General features: G+C 40.4%; 2 protein-coding genes across 2 annotated transcripts in view; both read right to left on the bottom strand.

The window, feature by feature from the left end:
• The window catches only part of LOC138168702 (dehydrogenase/reductase SDR family member 4-like), a 4,060-nt gene extending 3,996 nt beyond the window's left edge, over positions 1–64 (bottom strand). The window contains exon 1 of the mRNA XM_069097591.1: positions 8–64. Within this exon, the coding sequence (XP_068953692.1) occupies positions 8–64 (57 nt within the window). The remainder of the gene's footprint in view (positions 1–7) is intronic.
• The window catches only part of LOC138168910 (dehydrogenase/reductase SDR family member 2, mitochondrial-like), a 38,958-nt gene extending 36,950 nt beyond the window's left edge, over positions 1–2,008 (bottom strand). The window contains exons 1-2 of the mRNA XM_069097893.1: positions 1,809–2,008; positions 194–385 (exon numbers count right to left, since the gene is read on the bottom strand). Coding sequence (XP_068953994.1) covers positions 194–333 — 140 coding nt within the window. The 5' untranslated portion in view covers positions 334–385; positions 1,809–2,008. The remainder of the gene's footprint in view (positions 1–193; positions 386–1,808) is intronic.
• Between the last annotated feature and the right edge of the window lie 11,324 nt (positions 2,009–13,332).

The raw sequence follows: 13,332 nt of genomic DNA, 5'->3' as shown, positions 1-13,332 counted from the left end.
CAATCACATGGGCCCCATCCTGGGCCAGACGTTGTGCAATGGCAAAACCAATTCTGTGAGACATTGGGGGAAAGAGACAGAGAGGTCCTCCTGCATGCTTCCTGTCAGAGGACAGGAATGAGAACCACAAGGTGCAAGGTGAGAATTTCAGAGTTAGCTATGTCCTTCTGAAACCCCAATCAGTAGCACTCACCCATCTGTGGAACCTGTGATCAGGGCCACTTTGTCAGCCAGAACTCCCCTCCTGTCCACTCCAGTACTGCTCATTCTCACTGAGAAAGGCACCACAGGGAGAAACAGATGCCTTTGGGACCATACCACTGCCCTGTACATGATAGTTAGTGATCAGTCTTCTTCCTAGTAGACTTGGTCCCAGAAAAGGAGCCTGAGAGGGGCGACAAAACAAAGCAAAAAACCCTTCACAGTTGAAGGTAATAACAGGATCAGCAAATCAATTTGAATCACTGGAGTTTTCTCTTTCTCTGTTATAGAAAGGGTCAGAAGAGATTCAGAGATGGAGCCAACTCTTCAAACTAGAGCCCCCCGTTAAATTGGCAAAGGTAAGCATGATGAAGTACCATGTTGGCACAGTTGTGGGGAAATGGGCACTCCCTACTATATGTGGAGTTGTGGATCGATGCTGTCTCTTTGGAGAGAAATCTGGCAACAAGTAGTAAGAGTTAGAAAGCTTATCCTGTCCTTTGATTCCTCAGCATAATGTGTAGAGTATTAGAGAGGAGTCAGAAAAACTAGCTTTGAATCCTACCTCAGACACTTACTAGCTGTGTGAGTCAGGACAAGTCACTTAAACTCTCAGATTCAGTTTCCACATCTGCAAAATGAGGAAATTGGACTCAAAGATCTCAAAGGTCCCTTCCAGCTCTAAATCTATGATTCTGTGAGAACAGCAGGGCTATCCCACCCATATTCCTGATCATAATGCCTGTCCCAGTGCAGCCCAAACTCATCATCTCTTTTGGCTTCCAAGAAAAATGTGAACTGGTTACAGGCCATGGAATATAGGTAAAGCAACAGAGTCCTGCCTCAATGCTAGCAAAGAGACCCCTGTGATCTCCTTATGACCAGTTGTTCAGTCCCCTTCCTGTCTGTGGGCTGAGAGCTCGGGAAGCTCAGGAGGCCAGAAGTGTGGCCCCATGGCCTGTGTGTATATCTATAGCTTAAACATGAAGTCGTCATAATCAGAGCCTGGAATGAGGATCTGGGGACTGGAGTAGACAGGGCTATCCCCTTGGGAGTTTATAGAACCCAACAAAACCATTTCATGCTGAGGACACCCTTCAGACTATACTCTCCACATACATTTTTGCATAAGTAAACTTTAATTAAAATGATCATCAATGTCTTGTTTTAAACAATGGTAGCCACAAAGCCCCCAGAAGGCAATATGGAGGTTGTGTGTATGTGTGAGCATCAATATGCAGTTCTACCTGCTTTAGTCCTTCAGTGGGTAAAGGGGGCCAAGCTACCTTCTCCTAAAATAGCATATCCCCCAGTACCCACCCCCATCCCCACAAAAGCCTAGGACAAAGATTCTAGTTAAGAAGTGGTTCCTGTCCATGGTCAGGAATCTATGAGAAAGGCATCAGGAATGATATACCAGAAGTTTAGAAGCCCCAGCCCTTCCCTCCTGACTGGACACCATTAACCTGCCACTCCTCCAGGTGACCACAGTGCTGTTCCCTTTGAGGACAAACAAGGAGCAATTCCACAGAAGACAAATAATGGGGAGATTACTCTCTTCAGCAAAAGCTGCTAGGGTGGGGGATTCCAGGAGTAAAGATAGTTACCTTCAGGGTGGATCCTGGATACCTTGTCTGATGCTTGGACAGGATGCCAGGAGCAGTCTGCCAGGCTCTTAGTACCAAGGCCAGTTGTCTCACCCCTCTTCTCTTCCTCTGGCTTTAAATAGAAATGGTCTGTTTTTCACTTATCACAGAACATTCCCCTAGACAGTTTCTTGTCCCCTCCTCCATGTCCTCTTCATTGAGTCATCAAATCTTTGAGGTTTTTCCCCCTCTTTTATTAGGTTACTTTTTTATCACCCAATCTTCAGATTAGACCTGAAATTCCAGCTGAGGTACCTATTTATACAGTACTTGGTATCTCTGCCTCAGGTCTCTCCGTACTTCAACCCATCTTCCCCACAGTTGGCAAAGTGGTTTTCTGGTCTTGTCACCCTCCGCCCAACGCCCCCCCCCCCCCTCCTTTTTGTTTTTTTTTTTTTTTTAAGCAATCAGGGTTAAGTAATGGCCAGTTATTTCTGGGTGTGGTGCTGAGTGTCTGAGCCCGGGATTCGATCTCCAGGTCGTCCCAACACTGAAGCCGGTGCTCTTACTCGCTGAGCCACCTGGCCGCCCCTAAGCAATTGGGGTTAAGTAACTTGCTCAAGGTTACACGGCCAGGTGTTTCTGGGTGGGTGCTAAGTGTCTGAGCCCGGGATTCAATCTCCAGGTCTTCTCAACACTGGAGCCGGTGCTCTTACTTGCTGTGCTACCTGGCCGCCCCTCTACTTAGCTTTAAAAGCCCATCACATGCTATCCCTGTCCTATCTTTCCAGCCTCCTTGTTCAATACTGTACTTCCCCCTTTCTGTCCCCTGCCCCTTCTTTCTTGTCTGTCTTTTCACTGGCCATCCATAATGCTTGGAATGAACTCCCTCCTCACCTGGGCCTCACAATGTGCCTTTGTTCCTTCAAGAAGCAGCTCGAACCTCAGTCTTTCCTGATCTTCCCCACTGCTAGTCCCTACCTTTTTTTAACTACTTGGTATTAAACTACCTTAAAACTACTGCATTTGTATTTATTTTCTTTATATTTATTCTTTCTATACTTACATGTGTATTTGGCATCTCTCTGTTAGAATGTAATCTTCATGAGAACAGAGGTTGTTTCTTCTTCTGTATTTGCATCCCCAAATCCTATCAGACAGTACCTAGCCCATCCATGGGTGGTGCTTACAAAGGACCTGTTCACTTGTTTGGACCTGAATAGAAACTGGAGGTCATTTAATCCGTGATCATAATACTGATCTTGCATCATTCTTGCTGAATACATAGGTCTTCTTCTTTGAAAAAGTCCAAGGTCTTCTTTATTCATAGAATCCCAGAAGCTCTGGATTGGGAAAGACACAACCCTAAACAGGTATTCTTTCTCCTATATCCCTAACAGATGGCTATCCATCCTCTACTTGAAGGTTACCAATATATAGGGATTTTCTCCTCTCTTATGACTCTCCAGAATTATTTTCTGAATGAAGCCTTGGCTATATTTATTACATTTATAAGGATTCTTCCTTTTAGACCTTCTGATGCCTGAAAAATTTTGATTTATAATTTAATTCTCTTCCATATTGATCATATTTATAAGATTTCTCACCCATATGGTCACCCATTACATTTGTAGATAACTCTGATACTGTTTTTCTTTATATTGAGTTAAAATTGACCTCTTGGGGGGGTGGAGTCAAGATGGCGGAGTAGAAGCATGACCTCCAAGGGGCTCCGGCTTCCACCTTCCCCAATCAATGTAAAAAGGGGACTCTGAACAAACTTTGGAGCTGCAGAACCCACAAAATGACACAGAGAAGCTAACCTCCCGGTGAGGACAGACTAACAGGCCAGCAGGAATTGGCCAGCACAGCGCTCTGGGAGCCAAGCCCAGGCCCTTGGTGAGCCAAAAGTTTTAGTCCCAGGGTAGGCCTGACCAGCCGCCAGCAGGAGGGACTCCAGATTAGCAGCAGCTGTGGCCTTTTCCAGAATTATCAACACATAGATGCAAAGGACAAAGTGAGAGGTCAGTGCAGTGTGGACTTTGGGACTCAGTAGTTGGGAGTGCATTGGCTTTTGTCCCTGGGGCAAGAAGCCATTGAGAGGCCCAGCACAGCCAGCCAGTGCCACATGGCAACTTCAGCTCTTGGCCTGCAGAGTGTAGGGGGACCAAGCGACTAGTCTGAGGGGTAATCACTTTTGCTTTAACCTGCTTGGATCTGGATTGCAGTCTAAGGTGGAGGTCCTGGGGCGTGTGTCCAGCTTGCCAGAGGGTGTGGAGGCCTCAGAAAGGGCACACATCTAATACCTCCAGCAGCTGAAAAACCCCAGGGTTTGGAACAAAACCTCCCCTGTCTGGTGGCAGAGTCCTACTATGGCAAAAAGCCCAGGGGTCAAGTGACTGAGGGGCGACATGACAAGGCAAAGGAAACAAAGCAGACAAAAGATTCCAACATCAGACTCCTATTTTGGGGACAAAAAGGAGCAAGCATGGAACAGGAGGAAGACAGTGAAGTCAGAATTCCTGCACCAAAAGCTTCAAAGGAAAATACAAGCTGGTTTCAGGCCATAGAGGACCTTAAGAAGCAGATAAGAGAAGTGGAGGAAAAATTGGGAAGAGAAATGAGAATGATGCAGGAAAATTATGAAATCAGAGTCAACAGCCTGACTGACAAAAATCACACCTTAAAAAATAGATTAACTCAAATGGCAAAAGAGCCTCAAAAAGTCAATGAGGAGAATGCCTTAAAAAGCCAAATTTGACAGATGGAAAAATAATCTCAAAAGATCGCTGAGGAGAATAATTGCTTCAGAATTAGATTGGAGCAAATAGAAGCTAAGGACTTTATGAGAAATCAAGATGCTGTTAAACAGATCCAAACAAATGAAAGAATAGAAGGCAATGTGAAATATCTCATGGGAAAAACCACTGACCTGGAAAATAGATCCAGGAGAGAGAATTTAAAAATTTTTGGACTACCTGAAAGGCATGATCAAAGTAAGAACCTAGAAATCATCCTCCAGGAAGTTCTCAAAGAAAACTACCCTGATGTTTTAGAACCAGAGGGCAAAATAGAGGTTGAAAGAATCTACTGATCACCTCCTGAAAAATTTTCCAAAAAGAAAACTTCTAGGAATATTATAGCCTGGTTCCAGAATTCCCAGATTAAGGAGAGAGTATTACAAGCAGCCAGGAAGAAACAATTTGAATATTGTAGAAACACAATCAGGATAACCCAGGATCTGGCAGCTTCTACACTGAGGGATTGAAGGGCTTGGAATATGATATTCCAGAGGTCAAAGGAGCTGGGATTAAAACCAAGAATCACCTACCCAGCAAAACTGAGTATCATGTTTCAGGGGAAAATATGGTCATTCAGTGCAATAAGAGGACTCTCAAGCATTCTTGATGAAAAAACCAGAGTTGAATAGAAATTTTGACATTCAGATACAAGAAGCAAGAGAAGCATGAGAAGGTAAACAGGGAAAAGAAATCATAAGGAACTTATCAAAGTTGAACTATTAACATGCCTACATGGAAAAACAATAATTGTAAATGATGAAACTTTTCTCAGTATGAAAATAGTTCAAGGGAATAGAAATATATATATATGTCTATATATGAGGGTATATGGGCATATGAATACATATGTGAATGTGTGTATATATGTTTACAGGTATACATAGACAGAGGGCACAGGACCAATTTAATAGGAAGGGATGATACTTAAAAGGTGAAATTAAGAGGTGAGAGAGGAATATAATGAGAGGAGAAGGGGAGAGACAGAATGGTATAAACTATCTCATATAGAAGAGGCAAGGGAAAATGGCTACAATGGAGGGGAAGAATAGGAAGGCAAAAGGGAATGGGTCAACCTTATTCTCATTGAATTTGGCTTGGGAAGGGAATGAAATACACAATAAATAGGGTATCTCACTCTACAGGAGAGTAGGGGGGAAGGGGAATGATGGAAGGAAGGGCATTCTGGGGTGGAGGGAAGTTGGAAGCACCCACTTTTGAAAAGGGACAGGATCAAAGTAGAGAATAGAAAAAGTGGGAGGTGGGATAGGAGGGAGGGAAATATAGTCAGTCCTTTACAATATATCTACTATGTTATTGTTTTATATTAGCTACACATGTACAACCTATACTGAACTGCTTATCTTCCCAGTAAGGGTGGATGACAAGGGAGGAAGGGAATGAATCTTTAATTCAAAGTTTTAAAATCAAATGTTTAAATATATATATAATATATATACTATTATTAATACTATTTTACATGTAATTGGGAAATAAGATATACAGGCACTGAGGCATAGAGATCCACCATGCCCTAGTGGAAAAGTTGAAAGGGGTATGGGAGAAAATATGGGAGAGAGCAGATTGGAGGAGGGGATATCCTGAAGGACTGCTATTTTGGGGCGGTGGGTAGGGGAAAAATGGGAAGAAAATTTGTAACTCAAAGCTTGCGGAAATGAATGATGTAAATCAGAAGTTAATAAAGCATTTGAAAAATGAAAAAAAAATTCACCTCTGGGAAATAAACTCTGTTTAAAGATCTTGATTCTGTCCTCTGGGGTCATATAAAACCAGTCTAATCTCTCTTCAGAGTCTTAACCCTTCAACTACTTGAGGATGACTGTTGTCTTCTAAGGCCTCTCTTCTCTTCTTTAAAGCTACACAGTTCCTTCAGCTGATCCTCCACTCCCCACTCCATCCCAGTTGCCCTCCTTTCCAGCTTCTCAATTGCAGTTGTCGTTTAGTCATTTCAGACTCTTGTGACCCCATTTGGGGTTTTCCTGGCAAAGACAGTGGTGTGACTTGCCATTTCCTTCTCTTGCTCATTTTACAGATGAGGAAACTGAGACAAACAGAATTAAGTGAGTTACCCAAGGTCACACAGCTAGTAAATAAGTATCTGAGGCCAGATTTGAACTGAGGAAGATGTCTTCCTGACTTCAGGCCCAGCACTCTATCCACTGAGCCACCTAGCTTCTCAATGCTCTTTCTAAAATCTGTGTAGCAAGTGTTTCCAGCATAGCATTTCATCTCTGTACAGAGAAGAAGGACAGTCCTAAACTTCTCAATAGGAGGAAGCAGAGTAGTGAGACATTGGGAATTGAGGCCTGGGCACCGGCAGCAGGTTGTTGGAATTCCTTATTTTCTCTTCCTTTAGCCTTGAGAGTTACTTCCTCTTGACCATTTTTGTGGCTGTTTATTTGTATTTTAGCACCCTGTGTTGCCAATGGCTGGAATTTTTACTTTTCCTGGTCAAAGATTCAGCGGGAAAGAAATTCGGCCAAGGATGCATTTATAGGTACTCTTGCCAATCATAAATTATCAACATTCAGTCTATTGTATACTCAGAGTATAGAACCATTGTGTATAATCAATCAATCAACATTTACTAAACACCCACAAAAGGTGGTGAAATGAATTTGGCAATGGAGTGAAGAAGACCTGAATTCAAATCCAGCCTCAGACCCTTACTAGCTTGTGACCCTGGGCAAGTCCTTTAAATCTGTTTGCCTCAGTTTCCCATCTATAAAATGAGTTGGAGAAGGAAATGGCAAACCACTTTAGTATCTTTGCAGAAAAACCCCTGATATGAAAATAAACTTTAATATTGTTAATATCAAATGTAATATTCTCTTCTCTATCAAAAAGTTACCGACAGTAAGAGAAAACCCCTTCCTTCTAAAGCATCCTAAGACTGTTCTTGCATTCCTGCTCAATAGGCCCTTGCCCTCAGTTAGGTTGGGTAGGGTTCCATACTCTGAGAATCTTTACATCTCGTTTATCCTGTAAATAGAACTAGCCTAAGCTAGCCACAGTTACAGAAAGCATTCTTACCTCCTCTTTAAGGTCTGGGGCAAAGGGGATCCTGAAGGATAAAAGCAGGTTTTCTTGTTTGGATTGCCAACAGCAGCTGGGGCCTCATGACCAGGCCTCGCTCTTTATATGACCACCCCCTGCCCCCCCACTTTTTTCTCCTGAAAGTATAAAAACCTTTCTGTAAGTTTGACAGCCATGTACTCAGATATACAGGTGACCCAGACTCAAGACCCTCTTTATCTTTTTGTAGTAAAAATAACAACCTGAAAACCAAGGGAACACTCATCTATTGGCTAATGGCTAAACAATCAAATAATGTCTATGTTGTGAAACTTTGTAACATCAACATAGGTAGGAAAATTGATTCTCTTGTAATTTAGATATGTTAAGTTATAAATTAAGTTGCTTAAGAGTTGTCTAAAGGCTGCCATCTTTGTTAAGAGTATTTTATTTCATTCATAGTACAATAATAGGAAAAGAAAAAAAATTCTTCATTGTTTTATCTGGTAAAGATGTTTGACATGGATTTAAGTTCGTTTCAACTCTGCTAGTGATATGCTATAAGTTCTATGATGTTTAAATCTGGGAACTATAGAAGTGAAAAGAGCTACAAGTACACCTAGTTAGAATGAGAAAATTTATAATTTCCACTTAAATTTTTTCACAATGATTTTGTGTGTAAATTAATTTGGGGATGCATTCAATTGAAGGCAACCTGACTAGAAATAGGTTTTGCTTCATGCTACAAATTCATAATTGTTTATGATATTGTGCAGATATACTGTTAGGAATATAACTTCTCTTATAACGTGGATATTGCTAGATTGTAAACTGAACTGTCAAAGGAAAATAAAATGTTTGAAAACTGATAATATTCCAAAGCACAGTTTAAGAAACTAGAAACTTTCAGTTTGCCTATAGTAAGGATGAAGGTTTATGTAGCAGTAAGCACCCCAAGCATCCTCAGGGTTTGCTGCCAACACAGGTTCTTGGATCTGCTTTGATAAAGGAAAGCAACTCAAAATGGGTTAACAAGCTTACTTTAATCAGTCAAACATGTATCGTTTACCTAGTTCAGGGGAAAGAGGTCAGCACCCCGAACTTCAGATTATACAGACAGAATTATCAAGACAGAAACAGATCAAGTAGACAGATTTCCAAACTGTCCAACCATTACATCCATACCAAATCAACATCTGGGTTTTTCAAAGCTGGGGGGGGGCCCCCCTCTGGACAACGGCTTCCCAGAATTCAGATCAAATCACAGAACACTTCTCAAAGTGAGCCCCAAAAACAAAGCTACACATCAGGGCTTATATAGCCTTCTCCTGACTCAGAGAATGTAACAACCTTTTGGACCCACTGGCCAATCAAAAAGTATCAACTGAAAAACAAGCCTCCCACCCCAGGCTCCAGGTGCACTTTAGCCTAGGGGCAGGGAAGATCTTTAAATTTGCATTTCCATTACAGTTTATTAGCTATCCACTTATAAAACCTGAATCTCCTGCCTCATTGCAAACACTTTTTTATGAGAGGCAGGAATGGTAATTAGGAATTTGTTTATAGTATAAGATTGTTTATTGTGAATTATGAAATTATATCTGGAATGGTCTCTACTGAAGTTACATATTAACCAACTTTGTCTTAACAAACTCCAGTCTTAAAGATTTATTTTTGCTTTAAGGGTTGAATAAGAGATGGATATCTGCCAGTCTGGAGGTTTATAGCTATCATATATTACTTCATTGGATTCTGATGACTACCTTTTTACTTCAGGATGGATTTTAAGCTGTTTTCCAGAAGGAGAAATGCTAGTAGAAAGGAAAGTCTTTTATGTGATTTTTTTTAGGAGTCCTATTTATTTGCTAGCTAATTTATTGCAACAATATGAGAATATTGCTAACAGTTGTGTCCAGTCCTACTGTGATTAGTGAGACTCTACTGTTTGAAGTGAAACCTTTTGGGACCCTGAATATTCTTTTTGAACTTCCTTCTTTGGTTTGTTGTGTCCTTGGGCCAATGTTTCGCCATTTCAAGAAAAATGCCAGCAGCTCAATGGGAGTGACATCTGAGATCTAAGGCCAGTGTATATCCCTGGGAATAAGGTTTCGAGGATGACCTTGGGAAGGCTAAGGTTGGACCCTCTTAATCCATCTTCCCATACAAGAAATCTTCCCATGGGTAAATTCTAAGCTTAGCTTTGTATCTTGCCATATACTTGGTCATTTATACTATTCTTATACATGTGTTGTCATTCTGAGCCCTTGGGTTTATGCCTGGAGGACCAGTGTTGATGCTGTTGTATTCATGTCCCTGCTTCTTCCTCACATAGCAAATCTCTCTAACCAGGGCAAGTTAAACTGTGATTTTTTAAAATAATGAATTGAGGGAAAGTATTATTTCCTACTATATTAATAATCCATTATTAATTAGGATCCTGACTTTTTATTTCCTCATTCAGGTCCAGTCCTTGTAAGTCAGTCAGTCTCTGAAGGACATTGCAGATAGATGAGATTGCCAAAAATTCTCCAGGAATGTTCTCTGCAATCTTAGGCAGGACCCTACCCAACTAGGAGACCTTACTATAGTCTAGAATGTAAACAGGATCTAGGTGAATTCCAGTCATAAAGCATTAAGACTATGCCCTTACACCTCTTCATTAGAATTTAGGGTGACCCAATTTATAAAGTAGAAAAACCAACCAGAGTGATCTGGGTAGAAATGGATTCCTTTGTCCACATTGCTGGAGTCAGCTGAGTCTCAAGACTAAGTCACTTTCTCAGCAGGAGCCAGCCCACCTCCTCATTTAAAAGTCTTCCACTCATTAATTGTTCATTGGTCAGAGATAATTTTCACCTGTCAGGATACTCCCTTTCCCAAAGGTGTCTAAAAGCATTCAGTGTCTCCAAGGTTCTGTCTTTGGTTGCCGAGACAAATCACTGACCACCAATTTATTGATTATTGGCTAGCCTAATTAATATTTATTAACCAGCATATGCTATTAATAAATAAATAAACCATTATTAATTACCCAGAATAAATAAAGAATATTAAGCAAACCAAATATCATTTTAAAATTATATTAATTAATAAAGAATAGATAAATTGGGGCAGCTAGGTGGCACAGTGAATAGAGGACCGTCCCTGGAGTCAGGAGCACCTGAGTTCAAATCCGGTCTCCCCCTTAATACAAAAACTAGCTGTGTGACCTTGAGCAAGTCACTTAACCCCAAATTGCCTTCCAAAAAGCAAAAAAAAAAAACCCAAAAAACAAACAAAAAAGAATGGATAAATTAATGTTACCCAGAATAAATTATTATTAATTACCCAGAAACTTTGTCTCTCAGGTTTTCTATTTGTCTCAGATTCCTGTTGCTGCAATACCTTAGCACCTCTTACTGTTTTCAGTCTGAGAATATAGTCAATACTATATCCTGAATAACTAAGTAAAAGAGTATTTGGTCTTGTCATCTGCCTATTTATAAATCAATGTAGCAACACCTTGACAGGCTGATTATTTTATAGGAAGGATACATCCCAATCAGTCTCTACTCCTCCTAAGGGAAGGGAGGGGTATGAATTAATTAGAATTAATTAATTGGACTTAATCAATTCAATGTAATTTCAATTGGAATTAATTGAAGTTCTGAAAAATTAAGTAAAAATTTTGAGAAAACAACAAGGTCAAATGATTATTTGTCACTTAGAAAGGTTTTTAAGAATTCTACCTTCTTTGGTTTTTAAAAATTGTTTGGCTTCTGATTTTTCAGTTTACATCTGAATTTCCTAAATATATCAAAATGCCAGTTTGCTAATTTACAGCACAAGGCAATTATACATAATAAACTGAAATTCCTTTCCTTTCTGGAACTTAAATCTGGATGAGGAATGAAATACAGGAACACTAGAAATTCAATGATGGTGGAGTCAATGCCAATTTAAAAGGTATTTTTTTTTTAGTCAGCCTACATAGCTATATGGGCAAATATCAAATTCCTAACTAAAAGGGCTCATTCCACAAGCCAGACCTTCATAGGTTCTTTTAGATTCTCTCTTCAGCCTGTTGTTGGCAGTGTCCAAGTATCTGTTTTAGAGATGAAAAGGAGCAGTAAAGAGCATGGAAAAATGTAAATTCTCTGGTCTAGAGGTTCCTAATTTGATGTTCTTATCACAGCCATAAAGTGAGAGCTAGCTTTCATCACATGATCTAGTTATTGGCAAAGCAATCTTAAAAAGAAGGACCTAGAATTAAGAGGGATTAGAGAAAGCTTCCTGTAGAAAGTAGAATTTTAGTTAGGACTTAAAGGAAGCCAGAGAGGACAAAAAGCAGTAGGCCTTGAGTAGCACTTTCAGCAACCTTACATAGGTTTTAGTACTATGGAATTTTACAGAAGGCAGAAGGGGAAGGTAATGATTTATGCATCAAAGAACAAATAACTGAAGGGAGAGATCTATATCAATTTAAATAATAAAGAGTTAGCAAACACCTGTTTGTGAACTTGCAAACTAACCAGTTAGTCACCAGGGCTAAAGTTTGCTATCTCAGCTTAATTGTGCAGGTATCTAAGCTGCTCATCTTAAGTGAATGGTGGGAAGAGAGTTAAGCTGAAAATTCTCTTACAGCAATGATTACGGTTATTTCTAGGGCCTTATTCAAGAGGGACATGACTAATGAGACACATTTCCTGATAGCTGTGCAAGAAGTCAGGAGCCTCTTCAAGCAAAATAAACATGTGGAGGCAAGTCAGACTCTGAAGGAAAAGATGGGGACTTGTAGCAGAGTGAGACAAGCCCAAAGAGCAGAGGTCAATGGGAAATGATTCTCACGATAAAGGAAGAGGAAATGGGGAACTCCAGAAATCTGCTGTTTGTGCCCAAGCTTCTCTACTACAGAGGTGTTGAAGATAGCCAAGGGCTGCCTACTACCCCCAACATTCCAGTGTGCTGCAAGAACCAGATTAAAATATAATTGGTAAATATTTAACAAAATAAATCAAAATATAATAAACCTAGATGACATCACATTTTAAAACTAAGTCAATATACAGGTCTGCAGAGATCCTTCTTGTGAGGATTAATGGTCCCCTTTCCAATTTGAGTGACACCACTGCACCATTTCCAGTGTCTCACTACTTTGTTTCCCACATTCTGAGAAGTTCAGGGGCCTCTTCTGCCTCTAACAGAAATGAAATGCTATTGTGGAAATGATGTAGTTTAAGGGGTTCAAGGACCCCTCAAGGACTAAAGTATTGGAGAGGGTCATATGGAATGAATTCAAGGACTCAAACATTCTTCAAGTCAAGGTGGCAAAGGTTTACTTTAACTCTAATGTGGCAGGCAGAGCTCCTTAGAGGAACTTGCAACTTAACAGGAATGATGCTAAAGTTTACATAGGAAAAGCAGTGGATTATCTGGCAGATATACTAATTAGGTGATAATTTACCATCTTGGTCACTGGCATCATTCACTACTGGAAACCAGGAGAGGAGTTTCTCAGGGATGTATTTTTGATCTTGTTATGTCTGTAGCAAGATAGCTTTGAGAGTTGATGTCTATAGCTTGACCTCTGCATTGAATATGATAACTTTGGGAATCAATACATGATAATTCTGTAACCACAAAATAGTCCTGTTTTTATGAGAATTTCTTCAGAGGTCATCTTGTTCTTGTGATGAGGAGATAGTTTGTTTTTACTGGGGCCCGCTCATGAG

Source organism: Petaurus breviceps, unplaced genomic scaffold, assembly GCF_028583685.1.
Source record: "Petaurus breviceps papuanus isolate PSGF00001 unplaced genomic scaffold, PetGlider_PUasm1.0 37, whole genome shotgun sequence".
Classification (NCBI taxonomy): Eukaryota; Metazoa; Chordata; class Mammalia; order Diprotodontia; family Petauridae; genus Petaurus; species Petaurus breviceps.
The sequence above is the reverse complement of the archived record's forward strand: the minus strand, read 5'-3'. Positions and strand labels throughout refer to the sequence as shown.